Here is a 21,718-nt window from a genome sequence, read left to right on the forward strand (position 1 = left end):
TAAAAAAGGGGGACATAAAGTAATGTCTAATCGAGGAAGGCCAACTATTTTGGAATCCGAAATTATTCTAATTTTATTCGTTTATTTCAAAATTTTCAAGATTTTAAAATCGTCCAATCAGATTCGTTTAATCCAATTTTGAATTTTGCGAAAATCCATTTAGTCTTTGGACCAATGACATGGCCATGAATAATTTGACAGTAAAATCAGTGGCGTCACTAAAAGGAGGAAGCAGTATTAAGAAACGTTCAAAATTTGACTCATCTTCGTCGACTACCTATTTAGACAGCAGATCTTAAGATTGCTAAGTGTCAAACTTGCCTCTAAAGATAGACTCAATTTTGCAGTTTGAAAGACGAGCAAAAATTTTGAATTTTTTTATAAACGCCATAATTTCGAAATGTGAAGAAATACAATTTTGAAAGGTTGCTATTTAGAACCTGTTTATTAACTGTACCGACTTACAAAAAAATTGGACAAATACATCAATTTAAAAAAAATTCTATAATGGACAAAAAAAATCTTCCAAAATAAGATTAAATTATGGGAATTATTTCAAGGTTCGTGCTTGTTTAGCATGGACTAAAAACGAATTTCGACCAAGTGAAACTATTAAAATATATATTTTCTTTAATCCCATATAACATACAAAGCATAATACAGCACGTTTCAGATTAAAAATATATACATCAGTGATAAAAAAAAACAGACAACAGAAATAAAAATTATACATAAAAATATTGTAGACGACGAATAAAATTAGTAGGTACATATGAAACTGAAAAACACTCAGATCAACGCATAACTGATCGTCATAAATTTGGCTTGAAACTTGTCAAATGCCGAACTTTGCTCGATGCATGAACCGTTTTTATAACAACATTATAGGAATATAAAATACTTTCACGTTTAACAGTTGCCTAGTCTAACTTATAAAAGAACGAAGCTATTATAGTCTACAGTAAATAGTTTAAAACATGTATAATATATTTACAAAGTACTGATAAAAATAACGACTCCAAGATCACTCTATAAAATATGTAATATTAGTATTGATTGAATAGATGTTCAAAGACTTATAGATTTAAGTAAATAATGGACAGAATAATAGTAAGAATAGACTCCTGCATATCTTAGTCGACACCTGCGAAACCTTGCGACCCTTCTATTGCTTTGATTAGTTTGTCTTTCAGGTGTTGGTAACTTTCATAAGGAGGTAGATCTAAGCGGTTAAAACTGCAAAAAAACAAATCAACCCCACGAAACTCCTCTTTTCACTTACCAAGTGTGAGCTCGCGGAAAATTATCCGGTGTTCCCCATTTTTCAATCGTAAACAACTGCGGCCCGTTGCTCCCATACAACTCTTTGAACCCGTTCATGGGCACTCGCGACGTCCCCGTGACGAATTGCAACAAACGAGCCCTCATTTCATTATTAAACGACAACACCACCCTCCAAAACCACTGAATGACTATGTGATTCCCATGGTAATCCCCTTTATACAGAGTGTTCTGTTTCCAATCCTTCACGTCAATGTGTTGGATTCCACACATGAGAAGCTCCAGCTCGTGTTCGTCGAAGATTTTAAGAACACTCAGCGGAACCAAGTCGTTGAAACCCGACAAGAACGCGTTCATTTGTTGTTGAATGCGCTCGACGAACCGCCACTGGATGATGCACTTGATATATTCGTCTTTGTTGGAGTCGTCCAACGGGATATTAGCACCTCTTTCTTTAAGTTCGTGGACGGTGGTGTGTCCTAGGGACTCTTCGTCCACTGAAAACGTCAAGTCTAGTCCTGAGGGATCGTTTTCCTTGATCCAGAGGAGCGATTTGTAATACTCGGAATCCACGGATTCCATGTCTTTAAGATCTATAGATTTGCCCAGCATCATCTTGTAAAATGGTCTAATGAAGAACGCGTCTAGGAGCTTCCCATGGTACACCGCCATCCCAGCCACCCGACCAATGAATTTAAAGTAGTTCAAATGCTCTTCATTGCACAAACCCGAAAATGGGTTGATCTGCAACGTGTAATTGTCCCTGGAAAAGTACGAATTACATCAAACCAAAACTAAGAGGGTGGTTACATTGCGGAATACTCAAACAACCCGTAGTACGGATTGAACATCTCTTTGGACAGGAGGTAGAACCATTCCCTGGCTAAACCCCCGTAATCTAAGCCCACTTCGCCTTCGAACTCTATCCAGAGTTTCGTTTTTAATAATTCTACTCTAGGGACGGATGTGATCACCCGGAATGAATCTTCCAGAATACTTCTTCTCTTCACTTTGATTTCAAATTTGTTGGGAACGTTGTTCTTAAAGGAAAAGTCAATTAAACCCTTGGGAACTCCTCCAACTTACCGGTTTTCGGAGCTGCGTTTTCATGTACTCATATTTTCGTTTGTAATCTCTGGAGTACGGGATCGCAGGTCCCGCAATTTGGGGATTTGAGAGCCGCGGATCCTCCCACTGTGTCGTCCTAGTATCTAATAAAAACCTCGTATTTACTTCATTCAAGACACTAAAGGGTCTTACTATGATCTATGAAGAAAATCCTCCCATCCGAATGCACGCGCTCCTCCCACCCTTCCGGCAGTGGCCCTAAGTCATCATCCGGTCTCCTGTTGACTAAAGGCACAGCTTGATTAGGCATCGGACTCGCACGGCCCGTGCGAGGATCAACCCAAGAAGTCGTTCTTTCATTGTGGTCAATAAAGAATAAGCGTCCGTTAGGGGCAACCTGGACCGTCCAACCAGGGGGCAACCCTTCAGACAACTGATCTAGGTGATTAGGGGTGTTGCTATTGCTAGTTGTAGAGACTGTGGAGTCGCGACGGGACGAACTGTTTGAAAGACTGTCGGTCTGATCATCGCTCTGGAAAAAGGCGAAAGTCAACAAAATGTACAAGTTGTAGCATTCTTTGTTTTATAGTGCAACAGTTAATTAAAACGAGGTCGTTGAAAAAAAACAAAAGTACAAGGTCGGTAAATATTTGTCGGGTCGTCTTTTTGTCTGTTTAAATTCCCCGCCCGCGAGTTTTCAGGGGGGAAATTAAAAATTACCAAAGTTTTTAGTGATTTTACTTTTGTACCCCTAAATTTTCGAAACTTTTTTAGAAATGCTATAATTTCGAAATGTGCGATGCAATAAGAATGCAATTTGGAGAGGTTACTACTTGAAACCAGCTTATTAACGTTACCAAATTACAATATTATAGAACAAATATGATAAATTTTGGAAATTATCGTTTTATCAACAAGCCATAAATTTTCAAAATTTTCTTATAAATCTTATAATTTTGAAATGTGCAATGCCACTGTAATGAAATTTGGAGAGGTTGCTACTCTGAACCAGTTTGTTAACTGTGCCAAATTACAAAACTATAGAACAAATGTGTCAAATTTTATATATTTTAGTTTGAAGGAGACAAAAATTTTGAATTTTTTTATAAATGCTACAATTTTTTTTATAAATGCTATAATTTCAAAATGTGAAGCGCTACAAGGATAAAATTTTGAGAGGTTGCTATTTTGAACCTGTTTATTAACTGTACTGATTTACAAAAACAATTGGACAAATACGTCAAATTTTAGAAATTTTCTTGAATAAAAAAATCAAAAATTTTCGAAACTTTTTTAAAAATGCTGTAATTTCGAAATGTGCGATCCAATAAGAATGAAATTTAAAGAGGTTACTATTTTTAACTAGCTCATAAAATGTACCAAATTACAATATTATAGAACAAATATGAGAAATTTTGTTATAAATTTAATAAAAAATTACCAAACTTTTAAGTGATTTTATTTTTTTATCCCTGAATCCACAGCGCAAAATTTGGTACTTTTTAATTATTTTATTTTTTTGCCCCTAAATCCTCGGCGCGAAACTTGAAGTTCAAACAGAAAATTAATCGGAAAATGAATAGCGTGCACAACTTATTTTATTGAACACAACTTTAAAGATACAATCAACACGCGGCAGCTAAAATTGTCCATTCAGCTCAAGTATTTTTGTTATCGCGGCTCCCTGAGAAAATCATGACTAATCCATTGAAAAGATAACGTTAGATAAGTTTTCGGCTGAAGAAAACTTATGTAAATAGCACAATGGTGACCGTTCACCTATGACTAACGATTTAAATTAGCAACGCGCAAAAACGACTGAAAGCGCACCTAAAAAATTAGAACAATAAACAATTTAGGTACGTACCGACATTGGACATAATTCCGCGACGTATTAAGTCCATGGCAGGAAAAATCACATTCGTAACTCGAAAATGAGGCCGTTTTTTAAGTGACACGGACAAAGACCCCGCGAAAACGACAATTTGCAAAGCTTGTAAACAAAGGATTGTACAAATAGAAATGAATTCCCTATAAATCGAGTTTTTCCATTTTTTATGCACACGTGTTGTCAAGTCACGATCAGATTTTAATATTCTGTTGTATTCAGAGTTGTGTTCAGTGCAGCGATTCATGCAAAGTGACCGAATTTTCTCAACTCTGACCGACCTTGGGTGAAAATTTACGACCTTATAAATTAGGCTCATAAAAGTAACTTCAGTTATCGCAGATTTGATAATTGATAAGATTGTAAACTGAAAATTATCATCGGAAAATCCGGACAGTTCAAGGAAACCCCTGTCTAATGAAGTTTACTCTCCGAGCGACCTTCATAATAAAATATTGAATAATCATTTTATCAATACGCGCAGTTCGGCGGGAGAGAATTTTATTCGGAAAAAATTGCCCATGAAAACGAAAACTAACAATGTATTCTAGGGCACCTCTTTTTTCGAAAAAAGTCAAATTTTAAATCATCGTAGGTTGGATTACTTTTATTTTGAAAAATCATGAAAATTTATGTATCAATATTTGAATTTTTCTTATTTTTTAAATTTTTGATGAATTAGCCGTTTAAAATTCTTTAATCGACAATAGTATGTTTGCTGTGAAAAGCAGAGATGTGAAAAGCATTTATGTCATATAACTCTAAAACCAAGGCACGTGGTTATCAAAATGTAATAACTGCTTTTATAATAATTTTGGTAATTTTAGTGTTACGGCTATGAAATTTGGGGAAAACACAACTTTTGATCCGTTAATTAACTACCAAATTGCAAAACTGTAACAGACCCAATTTTAGAAATTGTTAAGGCGACGCAAAAAATTTAGAAATCCTTTGTTAAAATTGGGAATGTTTTTTCAGTATAGTTCAGCCAAGTTCGTCTGAGCCACCATATAATCATAAAAATTAGACGGCAACCGCAACCGGGCAGTTTGCGGTATTTTGTCATTTATGACGAGACATCTGGCCTGTTTAGGGATGCTGTTCTTATCGCAGGGTGCAAACTTGAGGAAATAAACCTTCATTATGTGCACTTGAGAATCTTTTGCAGCTGTCCCGTTGCGGTAGCCCGCAAATTTTTATACTTTTATGGTAGACCAACTTGGCTGAACTATACATCGGCTACAAAACTTGGAAAAGTTACTACCTATGAGTTATGCACTAATTTTAATAAATTACAAAAGTCTAGAACGGAAGACACAACTTAATTTTTAAAGTGACTTTAAACAAATTATTGACGATTCACACCAACTTACGATTAGTTTAATTTCATAAAACATTTACAGAACAATCCATTATTAAAATTTAAAATTACATTTTAAACGTTTGCAATGCATTCAAAACTAAACAGTTTCATTAACTGATTTAACACAAATTTGACAAAAAATCGTTAAGTAAAAAGTCAGAAATGGCTGAATGCCACAAAGAATACTGACTGTTATCAGTATTCGAAGAAGTAAAAGACTGTCGAGGCCAACAGTAAAACTAGAGGAAAAAATCTCAGCGATTCCCAAGTCGAAAGTGGTAAAATCTGTAAAATTCACTGTTTTACGGATCAAAACTGACAAAATTGTATTCAAAAATTACTATTTTGGCGCATCCACCATTTTTGAGCTATTTATAAATTTCTAAAAATTTTGTTTACCGTTTTAAAATTTTTAAATTTAACTTAGGTCATAAATAAGCCAAAAGTAATAAAACCTGCAAATTTTATTGTTTTTGAATCAAAACTGTCAAAATTACAGAGATTTATAAGAAATTGTTCAAAGTTTGGCTTCGTTTTAAAGAGAAAATATCTAAAAACTATATTTTTTGCTCTAAGATTTTGAAATTTTGTCCAATGAATAAACAAGCCTAAAGTAGTTATTTCTGTAGATGTCACTGTTTTACGATCAAAATTGTCAAAATTACAAATTACAGAAATTTACAGAACACTGCTCAAAGTTTAGCTTCAATTCAAATAAAATATCTAAAAAGATTTTTTTTCATCTAAAATTTTGCCTAATTAACAAACAAACCAAAAATAGCAAGACCTGTAAATTTCATTGTTTTACAAATAATAATGTCAAAATTACAGAAATTTGTGAAAAATTTTGCTTTGTTTTCAAGTGAAAATTTCTAAAAACTGTCTTGTTTGCTCTAAAATTTTGAAATTTTGCTTAATTAATAAACAAACCTAAAGTAATAAAACCTGGAAATTTCACCGTTTTACGATCAAAATTGTCAAAATTATAGAAATTCACAGCAAATACCTCAAAGTTTTGCTTCAATTCAATTAAAAATATCTAAAAATTGGGTTTTTTGCTCTAAAATTTTATAATTTTAATTTTCAAGAGGAAGCAAACTGTTCTGACATCCACCACTAATATTCGTAGTTATAGTAATTTTTGTGTTATAGCTATGAAAATTGGGGAATTTTCTACTTTTCACTCGTATATTAACTTTAGTAAACTGGAAAATTGTTGAGAAAAAGGCGCACATTCTAGAGATTTTAACTAAATGTACACTATCCAGCCAAATTAACGCAAAATCGGCCTATTAGTTTTAAAAATGGTTTTAAAAAAAATATTGACGATTCAAACCAACTTATGATTAATTTGATAGAACATTTATAGGACAATCCAAAATTGCATATTAAACTTTTGCAATGTATTCGGAACTGAACAGTTTCATTAACCGATTTAACACAAATGTGACAAAAAATCGTTAAATAAGAAGTTAGAAACGGCTTTATGCCACGAAAAATACGACTGTTCGAAGCAGTAAAACACTCTGTCGAGACCAACTGTAAACCTCGAGATAAAAACCACAGCAATTCCCACTTTTGTTTTTTAACTATTTTGCAACAAGTGTTAATTTTGTGGAAAAAAATTGATATCAAATTGACAAAATAGCTTTAAAATGCATGTACATATTTAAATTTTTTTTTTTTAAATATTGCGTTAATTTTGCGGCGCAGTGTAGTTTTAATATTTTGCCAACTACGTTATTGGATTTTTTTTTACCTAGTTGTTTTGGTTTTTAAAGTTGTATGACGTAAATAGTTTTCTCAGCAAATATTCTGTTGTCGCATATAAAATTTTAACCAGTTAAACAATCAAAATTTAAAAAATAAAAAAATTGCAATTATTGAAACACAAATTTTCAAAATGTAAGTAATTCAACCTACGATGATTTAAAATTTGATTTCATTTGAAAGCGGGGCTGTTCTAGACCATATTGTTAGTTTTCGTTTTCATGAGCAATTTTCTTCGACCAAAATTCTCTTCTGGCGAGCCGTGTTCGATGAAACATGCAAGCAGACGATGACACATTTACGCAACAATCCACACCTATTTAGCCATGAATGAGTGCCCTGTGATTCCCCCGTGCCTTCACGAAACTGAAGCAGTACATGCACACACGCCTACCAACCTCCGAATCCGTGTCGACAATTTCGAAATCGTCATCTGGCCGTCGATCAACGCGTGATCCAAAAACGCGTCCTCCTCTTAGCTCGAATTGTGGACAGTCAAAAGAGCTCCTTCGACTGCTCTCGTTACTTTCGGCTGAAGCGTTGTATTCGGAATCGTTATTGTTTTCTGTCGTCGATCTGACACTGAGGCGATTGTTGAAATTAGGGGCGAGCGTGTCGTCTGGCTCGGTTTCGACCGATATTGCGGGGTCGTTAGTTAAATCCGAAGCAGCAGCGGCGAAGTCTATAGGCGGACTAACGGCCTGACCAGCATGCAAACAGAACGCTCATGCAACGCTAGCTATTGTTAATTGTGTTAGTGGATGGCATGTACAAGAGAATGGGCTTTGCGAAGATGCTTTCTGGTCTTTTCGGAACTTTGGAGGGTCGCAAAAACAGTCGAAATTATGACACTTTGAGTGAACAAGTTTTTTTTTTAACCTTTTATTATGACAAGTTTTAGAAATTATCGTTTTTCTTATATGTAATAAATCTTATAATTTTGGAATGTGCGATGCTACAATAATGACATTTGGATAAGTTGCTACTTTGAACCTGTTTGTTAACTGTGCCAAATTACAAAACTATAGAACAAATGTGTCAAATTTTATATATTTTAGTTTGAAGGAGGAGCCAAAAATTTTGAACTTTTTTATAAACGCTATAATTTCGAAATGAGAACCGCTACAGGAATAAAATTTTGAGAGGTTGCTAACCTGTTTATTAACTGTGCCGACTTAAAATAATAAAATAATAAGACAAATACATCAAATTTTATTCGATTCGTGTTATCCGCTTACTTTTGTCCCCAAAATTTCAAATTCTTATCATTTGCATTTTCTGAGAAAAATGGCAAAATACGTTTACAACAGTTAAAGGGTTAATATCTATCCAAGTTAAAATTTTATTAGGCCCATAAAACTTGAGTCATAATGGAAAACAGTGTCATTTCTAGTACTTATAGTATGACAATGCACTTTATCACCATTTAATGGGACTCTTATAAGAATCAAATGTTTCGATAAGACACTTAAATCGTTTCAGAAACGTGGAAAAAATACATTTTTATGCGTCGCGACGATTAAGTGATAAACAATTAGTTCGATCCCAGACTGTTATTATTATCAGCCAGATCAAAATCCGTGTATATAGATCCACGCGTCTGAATATCTAAGCCAATTATCGTATAAATATTAGATATGCATACAATTTTATACACAATATGTCAACAAATTTTTTGCTGCTTACGTAACACCAAAATGAATAGGTAAGAAGCAAAAAATTCGTGAAATTCGTAACAAGCAATTAATGGAACGTTATTATCTATAGATTATTTCTAGTCATAACACTCCAAGGCCGAGTTTCGTACCCATGAAAGTGTTAACTCATTCGTTGAGACTTAATGAAAAAGTATCACAGCGTTAATCATTAAGTTAACTGAGGAGTTTGGAGAGATTAATTTCGACGTTCGTCACTTCCTCTCTAGATGAAACTAGATAAAGTTTGTGTCAATTTTAAGTGAATTAAACCGCCAAAAGCATTGTCACCAAAGCCAGTGTGAATCTGTCTGAAATGGCATGAAAGTCCGACATGTAGAGCTGATGAATGAATAGCCAACCACCAAAATCCGTCAACACTGCATCACCTCATACATGCATTACCACTACTCAAACACCCCAAACCTACTTGGCTGGTGTTATTGGAGTCTCCACGCCCGTTGGACTCGTCCTCGGCGCTTATGTGGTACCGCCGTTCGAACACCGCAGCCTCCCTCTGCTCCTGGAGCTGATTATCCACATTATTGCTGCAAAACCCGATCAATGAATGTGGCAACTCGCGAGTGTTTTACCTAGACGTCGGTCTCTCCCATTGGGTGGTCCTGGCGATGTGGTTGACGTAGTACGTCCTCCCGTTGGCGTCCTGGCGCTCCTCCCATCCACTGGGCAAAGGCGCGTGGGCGTCCGCCGCAGCGTTCACATAAAGAGCCTACAAAAAGTTACAAAATAATCGGACAAATACGTCAAATTTTAGAATTTTTCTAGAACGAACAAATAAAAAATTTTCGAAATTTTTTTAAAATGCTGTAATTTCGAAATGTGCGATGCAATAAGAATGAAATTTGGAGAGATTACTACTTGGAACCAGCTTATTAATTGTACTAAATTACAATATTATAGAACGAATATGACAAATTTTGAAATTATCGTTTTATCTACAAGCCAAAAACTTCAAAATTTTCTTATAAATCTTATAATTTTGTAATGTGCGATGCCACAGTAATGTAATTTGGAGAGGTGTTATAGTACCTGTGCGGGGCTCTCCTCTCGGCCTTCGCTGATGATCTCCCAGTCGCGGTCCTCGCCGAAACCTTCTTCAGGATCTGCAAGAGGCGGCACTTCACTGTCGTAAAGGAAGGCGTGATACAACTCGAGGTGACCACGCACTCTTGAACGCGCGCTAAAACCGCTACGTAGAGTAATCGAAGAGAGAGAGAGACCAGCATGCAAAACATTAAGCAGAGAATTAATAAAACATGCATCAGGCAAGGAGTTGTAATCACCTTCTTTGTCTCAGGAGGTACTTAACGGTGCCGATGTTCCTCCCCTCTTGTTCTTTAGGGAGGTTGATCAACGTGAGCTCCACCATCCCCAGGAAGTCGTCCCTGGTCAGGCGGTTCTCGTCGAAGACCTGGAGGACCAACTTGTGCTCCGCTGGTCGGACTCTGAAGATAAACTCCTCGTTCCATTCCGGGTTTAACGTCTAACGGAAAGAGTTAATATGGGGTGCAAATGGAGGAAACTCACCTTTTTCTTAGTTTTTGTCAAGACAGAGTCGATGGTTTCGTCCCCGTTTATCGTGTTAAGGTCGATTTTCACATAAGGATCACTGAAAGAGCTGCAGTGACTCACTTTTTACACGACAAGGTTAAAATCAGTCTTACCTAGCACCGAAAATATCCTTCTTCATTAGATTCTTCCCACGAATTATCTTGAGGCGAATTCTACTCGTTGGTTCCTCGGTCTGGAAGAAACACGGAAATTACAACACGATTACGGAAAACTAGGATCGATTCCTCCGGAATAATTTATTTAATTTGTCACGGCAAATCGAAGGAATAACATAAATGAATGACATTGACTGGGAATGCTCCTAATTGCTCGGATTTTTATTACTTACATATCCATCGATTCCTATTTGAGGAAGGTAACCAAATATATTATCTGATGCCATTAAAGATATAAATTAAATTTCTACGTTACATCTAACGTCAAAAGGATCACAGCCACGAAAACAATTTATGTACCATTCCAACTAGAATTGACAAGCAACACAAACTGAAATGTCAAACTTTTTTACCACAGTGACGTCTTTTAGGGAGTTTTGGGCCGCGCTCGGGCAGACTGTTTGGCGGCGAATTTTAAAAATAAAAATGGGAAACATCGTTCCTCCGTTATTTCGGTCTTAAATTAACATCTCCAAGACTAAAATTCAAATACGCGACAAAATAAAACTTTTACTTAATCCCAAGCGACACAAACTGAAATGTCAAACTTTTTACCAAAGTGACTTCTTTTAGGGAGTTTTGGGCCGCTCTCGGGCAGGCCGTTTGGCGCCGAATTTTAAAAATAAAAATGGGGTATACTGTCCCTCCATTATTTTGGTTTTAAATTAACACCTTTAACAGAGCAAAATACGAATAACACGCGACAAAATAAAACTTCCATTTAATCCCAAGCAATACAAACTCAAATGTCAAACTTTTTTACCACAGTGACGTTTTTTGGGGAGTTTTGGGCCGGGCTCGGGCAGACTGTTTGGCGCCGAATTTTAAAAATAAAAAAGAAAAACTCCGTTTCTCCGTTATTTCGGTTTTAAATCAACAACTTCAAGAGTAAAATACGATCAACACGCCACAAAATAAAACCTCCACTTAATCCCCGCGTTGTTTTGAATATTCCCCCTATTATCGCAATCATATGATTGCGACTCCTCAGCCTTACCAGCGTGGAAACGCAAAAAGACCTCCGCGGCACTTGATTCAAAGAAACGATCGACAGGGACCGCAGTCTGTTCCCCCAGGATCTACTCCTCCTTCTGGGGCCATCCGAAGAGGCACCGGAGTGATTTTGAACTGTTACCGACATTTTTGGAACGACCACATTTAACACTTAACTTATCACTATCTTACACATTCTCACAAAACTAATAAATCTCCGGCGGTATTTCACGTTAAAATTTGTCACACAGTTTGGTGTCAGTTCACCTGATGGTGACGAGAATCTTATCTCGTTGCTGAAATAGAGGTGATAATGTTTGAATAAATATCTTAAAGCAGATTAGTATCGCTGATAAAAAATAAGTGTCTCTGGCAAATGTGCGCGGGATTCAAGTCAGGGATGAGTGAAAGGAGATTTTCAGGGGAAAAAAAAAGTTTGAATTAAAATTTTTAGCGTCTTTCGTTATATTTTTAGACAAATTGTGTGATAGTGCAAAATTGGGGCCACATTGCGGTCTAATGATATACAGGAAGTGATTAGAATTTCCACAAAAAACGATTACGTAAGAAACTTAATTTAATCACCGGAAAGAGTTCGGAACAAAGCTCCAAAGTTCCCTTTTTTGCTTGTTTTTTATAATTATAATTAATAACTTATGCGGAACCACAACTAGTGGCGTGAAATCTATCAGAATTAACCAGAAAAAGTCCGTTTTAATCGCCCACATTTTTTAAATTCAAATTACCCTCTGTCATTTAAATTCGTGCCGGCAACCCAACACCCTGTAATACCAACGTGTCCGCAAATCAGGAACCTGTAACGTCAAAACTGAACTGACAACTGACAATATAACCTCACTTTTGGTTTATGATGGGTCCGAAATAGCCCCCTTGAGCCATGAGACTAACGCAGCTACTCCTTTCCAAAGTGGGGAAGTACTCCAAAGACTTCTCCAATCTCCCGGACCGCTACATAAAGCGCGCGATGGAGCAGGTGGAGTGGCGCAACCCCAAAGGCCTCCAGTACAAACCCAACGCAGTCATCCAACGTACGAAATTCAAATTCGGAATGCACCGGCCGTGGTCGACCCAATTCCGGGATGAAAACGCCCCCGGGAAGCACCACGCGAAGGTCTTCGTGGAGCCTATAAGGAAGTGGAGCTTTTTCCGGGGAGACCGCGTGGAGATTCTTGTGGGAAAAGACAAAGGGAAGCAGGGGATAGTGAAGCAGATTGTCCAGGAGCGCAACTGGGTGACTGTGGAAGGGTTGAATTGTGTCCTGGATAAAATGGGGGAGAGGAAGGATTTCTCAGGGGTGTATTTGCAAGTTGAGAAGCCTCTCCTGGTTACTAATCAAGTCGCGTTAGTGGACCCGTCGGATTTGGAGCCCACGCCGATCGAGTGGAGGTTTACTGAAGATGGGGAGGAAGTTAGGGTGTCTACCAGGACGGGGAGGATCATCCCCATGCCCCCATCAGCTGAGGAGACTATTGATTATAAGACCAAAGGGACTTATAAAGAACAGCCGAAAGACACCAGCGCCGACGATGCCGTTGCCATCAGTTTCGAGCCAAAGTTGAAGACGTTTGAAATGGAAATTATGGAGAATATGGGGATCAAAGAAGACAGAGTTCCTGCTAAATACTACTGGTATTAAAATAGCGAAATGCTTGTAAATAAATTGTAAAAAAAACGTGTTTTGTTCGAAATTCCCGCCCATTTTCTCCTGGGCTAAATTTAGCCATGGGTCGTCGACCTTGAGTTGGTCTTGGCTGGGTCAAATCGTCCCACAAACCCTTTGTCTTCCCTTTGTTCCACGAAGGTACCACCCGCACGCCACTGGCCCAGCGCATCTGTTTGTTTCGGGGAAGTCCCTGCCTACATGACCACCCCGGATTATTTATACCAGGGACCGAACTAGTACGATTCAGACCAACTTCAGCTCTCGATTTAGTCACTGCCTGCTGACTTGTGATTGCAAGACAAATCAATCAAAAAATGCTGCGCGAATTAGCGGTGCTTGTGTTGTTCCTCCACCAGTGCGAATTCCTGAAAACCAACGATGGAAAGCTCAGGTAAGAGTTTTTGTTAAGTTTTGATCGGTTTTTTTGAAATTTTCCGAGTTTAGTTTCGAGATTCGGCGTCAGAAGACACCGACTGAGCAATATCTCAACCATGGGCACCATTTGGGGGCGAAGTTTCACAAGTATATGAAGGGGGCTCGGGATAACGACTCCATTGCCTTGTACCGGTTCTTGGATGTAAGTAAATTTAGCTGATTGTTTAAATTAGATTAGAAACATTGGTAATCAGTTTTTGTTGGCTTTAGGCGATAAGAACTTAGATGAGGGCGTCTTGCGAATTTATTTATTTGAAATTATCTATTTATACAAGTTTTTTGCGATGAAATTACATGCAGTGACAAATATGGCAGAGATATTTGCTTCATTTATTAATCATATCCGCAATGTTTATATTCTGTTATTGATAAAATAGGAATAAACGGCTTCAACTGATAACACTGTAACCCGTAAGATGTAAATCCATCGTCCATTATACATAAAAAACTTGTTATTATTACGTAACTTGTTCTTTGTAAGTTATGCAACCAAGAATACTTTATTTATTTTATGTGATTCACCAATTTAACTAAAAAACGGGCAAAAGGAAAGGAAATGTAATTGTAGAAGCACGTGATTGCTCAATCAAAGCCACTTTATCATCAAGGTCGGATTTATTGGCTTATTTTATTTCTTGATAGTTTCTTGTTGAACAAAATCGTAATTTGGATCAAATAATTTTTTTTCTAATCTAGTGACATTTACTCTTCAAGGTTGTCCGCCTATTTTAATAATAAAAAGTTCAAAATATTTCGTCCGTCCTAAAATATAATAAAATTTTCTAAAATCTGTATTTCTTGTTATAAAATTTTGCATTTTAGCACAATTAATGAACACTTTAAAAAAAGTAACCTCCCCAAACTTCATTGACATAACTTAAAAACTAACAAAAATACGAATTTGAATAAAAAAACGTTGGAAATATTTGGTTTTTGGTGTACAGCATATAATAGCTTCAAGGAAGTTTATGACTAGATTTTTTTCTCAAATTTAAGACCAAAAAAATGCCTTTTTCCGGCCTGTTTAGATGCCTCCAAAAACGATAAAAAACGACGGCGGCCTAAAAAAATCTTTATTTGCATCATTATAACATCCCATCGCCTCTTCAGCGCTTGCGGAGTTTACAATAGTAAGTAAACATCCCGTTACAAGCATAAGAAGCCAAAATATTATTAGGAAACAAAATGCATTTCTTGAAGAGCTCCTCCGAGTTGGTGTCCGTGAAGCAGAGGTCGCACCTGATCAACTTCCGGTCAGGCTTCCTCATATCAATAATCCCAATATCGTAAATAAAAACGGAGTCTTCCTCCTTCTTCCTCAACACCTCCACGGCCCAAAAACTGTAATCCGAGTTCCTCTTAAAGCTCAATCTGAAGATATTCTCATCGAAAACCATATAAAACTTCTGCTGGAAGTTGTAAAAATCGATCATTTGCTCCAACCGAAACTCCACAGTGGTTTTGTAGAAATCCGTAGCAATGACTTTATCCTTGTGTTTGTCGTCGAGATGCTGCCCTATGGTGGAGTGGGTTCCTACAAACGAATTTCAATCAAAGCGAAACTCTCGTTGTCACTACCTCTAAAACTGCAGTCATCCAAAGGACACGGATACGGCTTGTACGGACAAACCGCTTCGTGCTTATCGGAGTCGTGGACTTGCAGCGTCTCCTCACATCCAAGATGATGGTACATGCACGCGTAACTTATCCCAGCGGTTAAGCCCTCGAGGGAGTAATTCCGAGTGGTCCCAAAGAGCGCGCGGCAACTGGGGCACTTCTCCAGTTTCGGCCGACAGTTACTGCAGAAGCTGTGCCCAAACTTGCACTGGTAGATCGGGGGTCTCATTAGAGTTTTACAGACGGGACATTCGAAATATTGGAGGATTTTCTCGTCGAATTCTTTGGTTTCGTTCGGCGGCGACGTCCGTATTTCGATTCTTACAGTGTCGGAGGCTTCAGTCATCTGCTGGAGAGCCGTGAGATTAACTTTAATTGTCTGAATGTTGTTGAGCGAGGAAACTTTGCACTGGGTTTCGACACAGTTGCTGTTCTGGCCCAAGTGTTTGATAATACAGTGATAATTGCATTCGGGGTTTTTCACATCACAGATTGTGTACAAGAGACAATCGGCTTCTTTGTCTTTCTGTATTGTTATTATGCATTCTTGTTTCCCTTTTAGTAGTTTTGTGACGTTGGTGGCGTCGCTGATGTTGAGTTCAATGACGTAACAACTCGACTGGGTTGTAAGTACGTGGTCTGAATGGCACTCAGAAAAATGACGAGGGAAGTGAGTTTGGATTCCTCTCCACTCGCACCCCATATGGGACATGAGACACGGCTTCTTGTGGAACTTACAATTCACCTGGTGCTCCTTCAGGTCCTCGAAAACCACGCGTTCTCTGCACCCCGTAATCTGGAACTTGCACGGAATCTTCAGTTCCTTAAGAATCAGCTCTAATTTCACGTTATTAGCGCCAGTGTAGTTCGTCTGTTGGACACACTCCGCACAGACGTTCCCCACGTCTTTCACTAGGGTAATCGGCAGCGACAGGAGGTTTTCACACACGGCACAGACGAAGATTTTCTCTTCCAGCAACTTGTCTGTGAACTCCGTTAACGAGACCTCTGCCATGGCGAATTGTCACAGGACTACTAGCGAAAATAACTTCATTTGACGAGGTTTCAACACGGGGGGTACATAATGTTTGTCAGTGACGCTACTGACCGTTCCGATAACCTCGATTTCGACACTTTTGTGTAAATCGGGTATTGATTGCATCAGCTGTTATCGTGTGGGACGGGATTTGTTTGGAAAAATCAATGTAAATAAGACATTGTTTGGATAACCTCACTTTTGATTATGTCACCGTGACAGAGTTGCCAAATTGCAGTGGTGCCAAAATTCCAACCTAAAAAATCCCCAGACACTTTGAATTTCATGAGTCGGAACATTCTGGGAATTACCAAGAAAGAAAACGTGTTTTCAAGCAATTGTCAAAGCGTCATTTCGCAGATATTTCCCGTTGGCGGACTTTAAAGATAATTTTTCTGCAGACAGTTCTTTGTAGGCGCTAAATTTAAAATGCAGCTCTGTGATTGGTCGTTAGCGCATTTCACTGATTTTTTTAAACTCCTGCAGTTCCTACGGGACGTCATTCTACATGAATGTCTTTTTTGACGGAATTTATTGAAATTTGCACTTGAAATTGACATTAATGCATAGGCTACACTCAAATTTCTAAAATGTCAATAAAATGATTTCTAAAATGATTTGGCCGCGACTGTATTTGACATTTTCTTTGAATTTTCATTCATTGTTCGTCAAAATTTTGAGATTTAAAGACAAATTTGAAAATATTGACGCATTAGATTGTACTTTAAAAGGTGTTTAACTCATAAGGTCTTGTTTGTGCTACAATTCAACACATAAATTCTTTTAAATGTGCCGCAAAACTCCAAAATTTTGGCGAAATATGACTTTAAAGTGAATTAGTAGCATCAGCAATGAATTTGTTTTGTTATTTTTATTTAAGTTTAGCAGTTATTCAATTATAGGTTTGTTTTTATCATTATAATATTCTGCGACTATTAATAAATATGACATTTACTTGTAGAGCCATCTATTGATAAAAATTGACATTATCCATTACAGGTGTCTAACTTATCCCTTTTAAATCCTGCTGATATCTAAAATTGCTCGTTTTTGTTAGTAAAATTCGTATTTTTGTTAGTGTCTAAGTTATGATAATGAAATTTGGAAAGGTTTACTACTTCAAAAGTGTTCATTAACTGTGCCAAAGTGCAAAATTTTAGAACGAAAAATAGAAATTTAAAAAAAAATTATTTTAGGACGGACGAAATATTTTCTATTTATAATTTAATAATAATATTATAAATTATTATAAATATTATAAATTATTAAAATTTATTTTTTTGTTGGTTTTTTAGTTACCTATGTCTGTAAAATTTGGGGAACTTACTACTTTTAAAGTACATATTTATTAACTGCGCCAAAGTGCAAAATTTTAAAACCAAAATTTGAGATTTTAGAAAATTTTATTTTAGAACGGACCAAATATTTTCAACTTTTTTTTATTAAAATGTGTATTTTTGTTAGTTTTAAAGTTATGACGATGAAATTTAAAGAGATTACTACTTCTAAAGCGTTTAGTAACTGCCAAAGTGCAAAATTTTAGAACCAAAAATAATGATTTTAGAAAATTTTATTTTAGGACGGACCAAATATTTTCAATTTTTGTTATGAAAATTCGTATCTTTAGTAGTTTTTTAGTTAGGACAATGAAATTTGAGAAGGTTACGACTTTTAAAGTGTTTCTTAATTGTGCCAAAGTGAAAAATTTTAGAAAATTTTATTTTATGATGGACCAAATATTTTTTACTTTTTGTTATTAAAGTTCGTATTTTTGTCAGTTTTTAAGGTATGACGATGAAATTTGGGGAGATTACTACTTCTAAAGTGTTCATGAACTGTACCAAAATGCAAAATATTAGAACAAATAATAGAGATTTTAGAACATTTTATTTTGGGATGGACCAAATATTTTCAACTTTTTAAATATTTTTTTCTAAACATTAAATTCCCCTAGATTCGATTAAAAAATCATGTTTTCTTTCCAATAATATTTCAAAAATCCCTTGGATTCTGCGAAAATCCCTAGACCTGACAACACTACATGACAGCGAGTGCCGCGCCATCTGTGAATGATGGGCAAAAGTTCGTGCGCGCCAAAGCAGATTTTTAAAATTCTCGTGTTGAAAGAGTTTAAATTTCGCTGAGAGAGCGTCTCAATTGATTAGTTTTTAGTACGAATCTAAATAATAAACTAAAATTAAGTGCTAAACACAGTGGAGGCGCCGGTTTTTACCCAAATCCTTTCCTTTTCCAGGACGAATTCTACGGAGAAATCGTCATCGGCCACCCAGGCCAAAAACTATACGTAAACTTCGACACCACGTGGAGCTACTCATGGGTGTTGTCCTCCAAGTGCAGTTCCATCAAAACCATCGGATGCTGTAAGTACTCGTATTTTCTACCAACTCCTCCAGCTGTTTCTCTAGACTTCCACGACAAATACGACCACTCCAAGTCCTCCGAGTACAAAAAAGACGGCCGCCCCTTTTCTATGGACCTGGGAAAGTACAATTTAACCGGATTCTACTCCTACGACAACATCTCGGTAAATGAACAAGTCCTGTGATTCCCCCATGTTCCCGTTGGATTTCAGATCGCCCATTCCAACGTAACAGCGCAGTCCTTCATCGAAATAACGGACGTCCCGTACGATTTCATCATAAACAAAGCCGATGGGGTGATGGGGTTGGGGCTGAAAACCGACGATAACTACACGCCGTTCTTTTACACGCTGCTCAAACAGAAGAAAATTAAGAACCCCATTTTTTCCATTTATTTGAACAGAGATCGCCAGTCAAACCGCGGGGGCAATGTGATGCTCGGGTTTGTGGACTCCAAGCATATTCATAAAACGGTAATCAATAACAAACCAGTGCCAGACAATTTCACTTATTTGCCGGTGGAGAACTTCGCCTATTGGCAGTTCCAAATGGATCAGTAAGAAACGACTTAAGTAAAAAATGTGGTAATACCAACTTAAATCGTAGGATCATTGTCAACGACAAGAAAGAAGGAAACGTCGTCGTATGCGAGAAAGGCTGCAAGGCCATTCTAGACACCAGCTCAAATACGATCGTCGGTCCAGTCGATGAGGTTTTTAAAATACATGACGCAATCAACGCCGCCGAGTTCGTTCTGCACAGATATACAGTATGTTTGCTAATAAACTCACTTCTCGACTGTCTTCTTTGATTCGTAGGTCAATTGCGACACTGTTAATAAACTCCCCAAGATTGATTTTATGTTGGGCGGAAAGAATTTTACTCTGGGTGGTGAGGATTATACAGTGAAGGTACGGAAATTAGGGGTGTCTTCCTGTAGTAATGTTGCGAGTTTTAGATGTCTTATCATTCCATCACTCTGTGTCTCTCTGCGTTTGTGCCGGCCTACACTAAACAGGAGCAAGACAGGTGGATTCTTGGCGCCGCATTTTTGTCCCAGTTCTACACGGTTTACAATGTTAATGAAAAAACTGTTGGATTCGTCAAGTCTCATTAGTGCGTTCAGCGAAATTTTATTATCATAACATGCGAATTTGAATTTTATTTCCTGCTCGGTCGAACCTCCAAATTTAATTCCGTTAATGGTGGATTGGGCTTAGGAGGTTCTTAATTTCACAGACATTTTTAAGATTCAATGTTATTGCGGCGTTGTGCAAAAAATTCGGATCGAAAACTTCAAATTTCAAATTTCCCGCTCGAAATTTCGAAGTTGGTACTACTGAAAATTAGAGAACTGTCACATTTTGTAAACTAATCTTACTTTTGGAACTGATTTGCGAGGGGGGCTGTGCATTTGGGGTTTTTGTGGAGAAAAAATGCAGTTAATTCCAGATAATTCCACTATTTCCAGAAAAAAAAATTGTCGCCAATTCCAAACAATTTTATTACTTTACGCATGCGTAAAGCAATTTTTTTGTTTCGACAAATGAAGAAGAAAACTGGAAAACTGAAATTAAAATGGTGAGCTAATCGTTTGGTGTAAATCTGGCTATTGAAAATATGTGATATTTGGTGACATTTTGAGTCGTTCGTTCAATTGCACCTGGCTTGCCACGTCAAAATAATTTTAAACATGAAAGACATTTTTTCCAACTGCACAGGAAAAAAATCCCTAGAAAGTTGTAGTACGAACTTTATTTTTGATCGAGTGATAAAAATGAGAAAATAAATAAAATAAATTCACACCAAATTTTACGAATACCCTAAAATTCCAACAACTTCTCTAAAAACTCCAATTAAAGAAAGTTCCTAGTGGACACACACGTAGCATAAAATTTCTTTCGAAAGGCATATTTATAATTTTTGTAGGCGCCAAATTTAAAATGCGGCTCTGTGATTGGTCGTTCATACTGATTTTGCTACAGTTGGCTTAGCTTGCCAGTGTCCTCCCAACCCAAACAGGAAATTTTCATCGTGTAATTCGTTCCTGTTGCAAATGTTGCAATGACGTTCGTCTTTTGTACCCTAAACCCAGAGGTAATTTGTAAGTGTAAGTTCTGTCAATGTAAGTGTCAAAATTCACATTTGACTTGCCGTTTTAAACAGCAGTCGCATTTAAGGAAAATTTCGTTTCATTTCCAATCAAAACTTTAAATAAAAAAAATACTGGCAAACTGGACAAAAGACGATCGTCAGCCAATGTAATGTGTCGAAATTCAATTGTTTCTTAACGTTTTTAAACACGAGTGGCGTCTGAGGGCAATTTTACTTCATTTAGAACAGTTTAAGGGCTCCACTAAATAATTACAGTTTTGATGCACAGCAATTTTCATGTCAAACTTGGCAAATGTCAAATTTTGGGGGCAATGAGGCCAACCGTGTCATCTTAAAATCTCCAAAGCTAATTCATCAAGACTCCAAACCTCAAGTAAAAAACTCAAAACCGCAACATAAACCGACAAAAAAGTTACCAAGGTTGGCGGAACTAAAACATCCTAAATGTGACAATTGGCGACAGTGGTAATAAAATGGGCAGTTGACTTTTTTAATCTTAAAAGTTTAATTTTAACATTTTAAGTTCGACTAGATCTTTACTTTGTTTAGTATTTGGTTTTCAACAATTTATTTTACTATTAAAAAACTTTTTGTTGTGAGAGGGCGGGAAATTTTAAATTTAATTTTTTTTATCCCATTATTTCA

General features: G+C 36.9%; 4 protein-coding genes across 11 annotated transcripts; 2 read left to right on the forward strand and 2 right to left on the reverse strand.

Moving 5' to 3' along the window:
• Positions 1 to 604: 604 nt before the first annotated feature.
• Positions 605 to 12,103, reverse strand: Nedd4 (E3 ubiquitin-protein ligase Nedd4). 8 transcript variants are annotated; one of them, XM_088050113.1, is made up of 13 exons: positions 11,810 to 12,103; positions 10,750 to 10,829; positions 10,613 to 10,694; positions 10,369 to 10,568; positions 10,115 to 10,265; positions 9,658 to 9,794; positions 9,495 to 9,612; positions 7,769 to 8,071; positions 2,542 to 2,881; positions 2,368 to 2,492; positions 2,092 to 2,321; positions 1,283 to 2,044; positions 605 to 1,236 (listed from the first exon to the last, which is right to left on the reverse strand). In XM_088050113.1, the coding sequence occupies exons 1-13, from the start codon at positions 11,951 to 11,953 to the stop codon at positions 1,134 to 1,136; spliced, it is 2,775 nt and encodes a 924-aa protein (XP_087906239.1). In that variant the 5' UTR covers positions 11,954 to 12,103; the 3' UTR covers positions 605 to 1,133. The 8 variants fall into 8 exon arrangements, with proteins under 8 accessions (XP_087906239.1, XP_087906237.1, XP_087906238.1 ...); XM_088050111.1 differs by having other exon boundaries at positions 10,115 to 10,274; XM_088050112.1 differs by having other exon boundaries at positions 10,613 to 10,703.
• A 77-nt stretch (positions 12,104 to 12,180) lies between these two features.
• On the forward strand, positions 12,181 to 13,486 carry mRpL24 (mitochondrial ribosomal protein L24). The gene has a single exon (XM_088050119.1). The coding sequence runs from the start codon at positions 12,704 to 12,706 to the stop codon at positions 13,460 to 13,462; it is 759 nt and encodes a 252-aa protein (XP_087906245.1). The 5' UTR covers positions 12,181 to 12,703; the 3' UTR covers positions 13,463 to 13,486.
• Positions 13,487 to 13,702: 216 nt separating this feature from the next.
• LOC148182093 (lysosomal aspartic protease-like) lies at positions 13,703 to 20,075 on the forward strand. The gene is made up of 8 exons (XM_088050118.1): positions 13,703 to 13,880; positions 13,934 to 14,066; positions 18,832 to 18,958; positions 19,004 to 19,122; positions 19,171 to 19,514; positions 19,565 to 19,727; positions 19,777 to 19,869; positions 19,917 to 20,075. The coding sequence occupies exons 1-8, from the start codon at positions 13,804 to 13,806 to the stop codon at positions 20,073 to 20,075; spliced, it is 1,215 nt and encodes a 404-aa protein (XP_087906244.1). The 5' UTR covers positions 13,703 to 13,803.
• Positions 14,984 to 16,834, reverse strand: LOC148182094 (E3 ubiquitin-protein ligase sina-like). Its single transcript, XM_088049482.1, has 2 exons — positions 15,503 to 16,834; positions 14,984 to 15,458 (listed from the first exon to the last, which is right to left on the reverse strand). The coding sequence occupies exons 1-2, from the start codon at positions 16,554 to 16,556 to the stop codon at positions 15,031 to 15,033; spliced, it is 1,482 nt and encodes a 493-aa protein (XP_087905608.1). The 5' UTR covers positions 16,557 to 16,834; the 3' UTR covers positions 14,984 to 15,030.
• Positions 20,076 to 21,718: the final 1,643 nt, after the last annotated feature.

This window comes from Gnatocerus cornutus, chromosome 1 (assembly GCF_029298725.1).
Source record: "Gnatocerus cornutus isolate USDA-ARS CGAHR chromosome 1, icGnaCorn1.1, whole genome shotgun sequence".
Lineage (NCBI taxonomy): Eukaryota > Metazoa > Arthropoda > Insecta > Coleoptera > Tenebrionidae > Gnatocerus > Gnatocerus cornutus.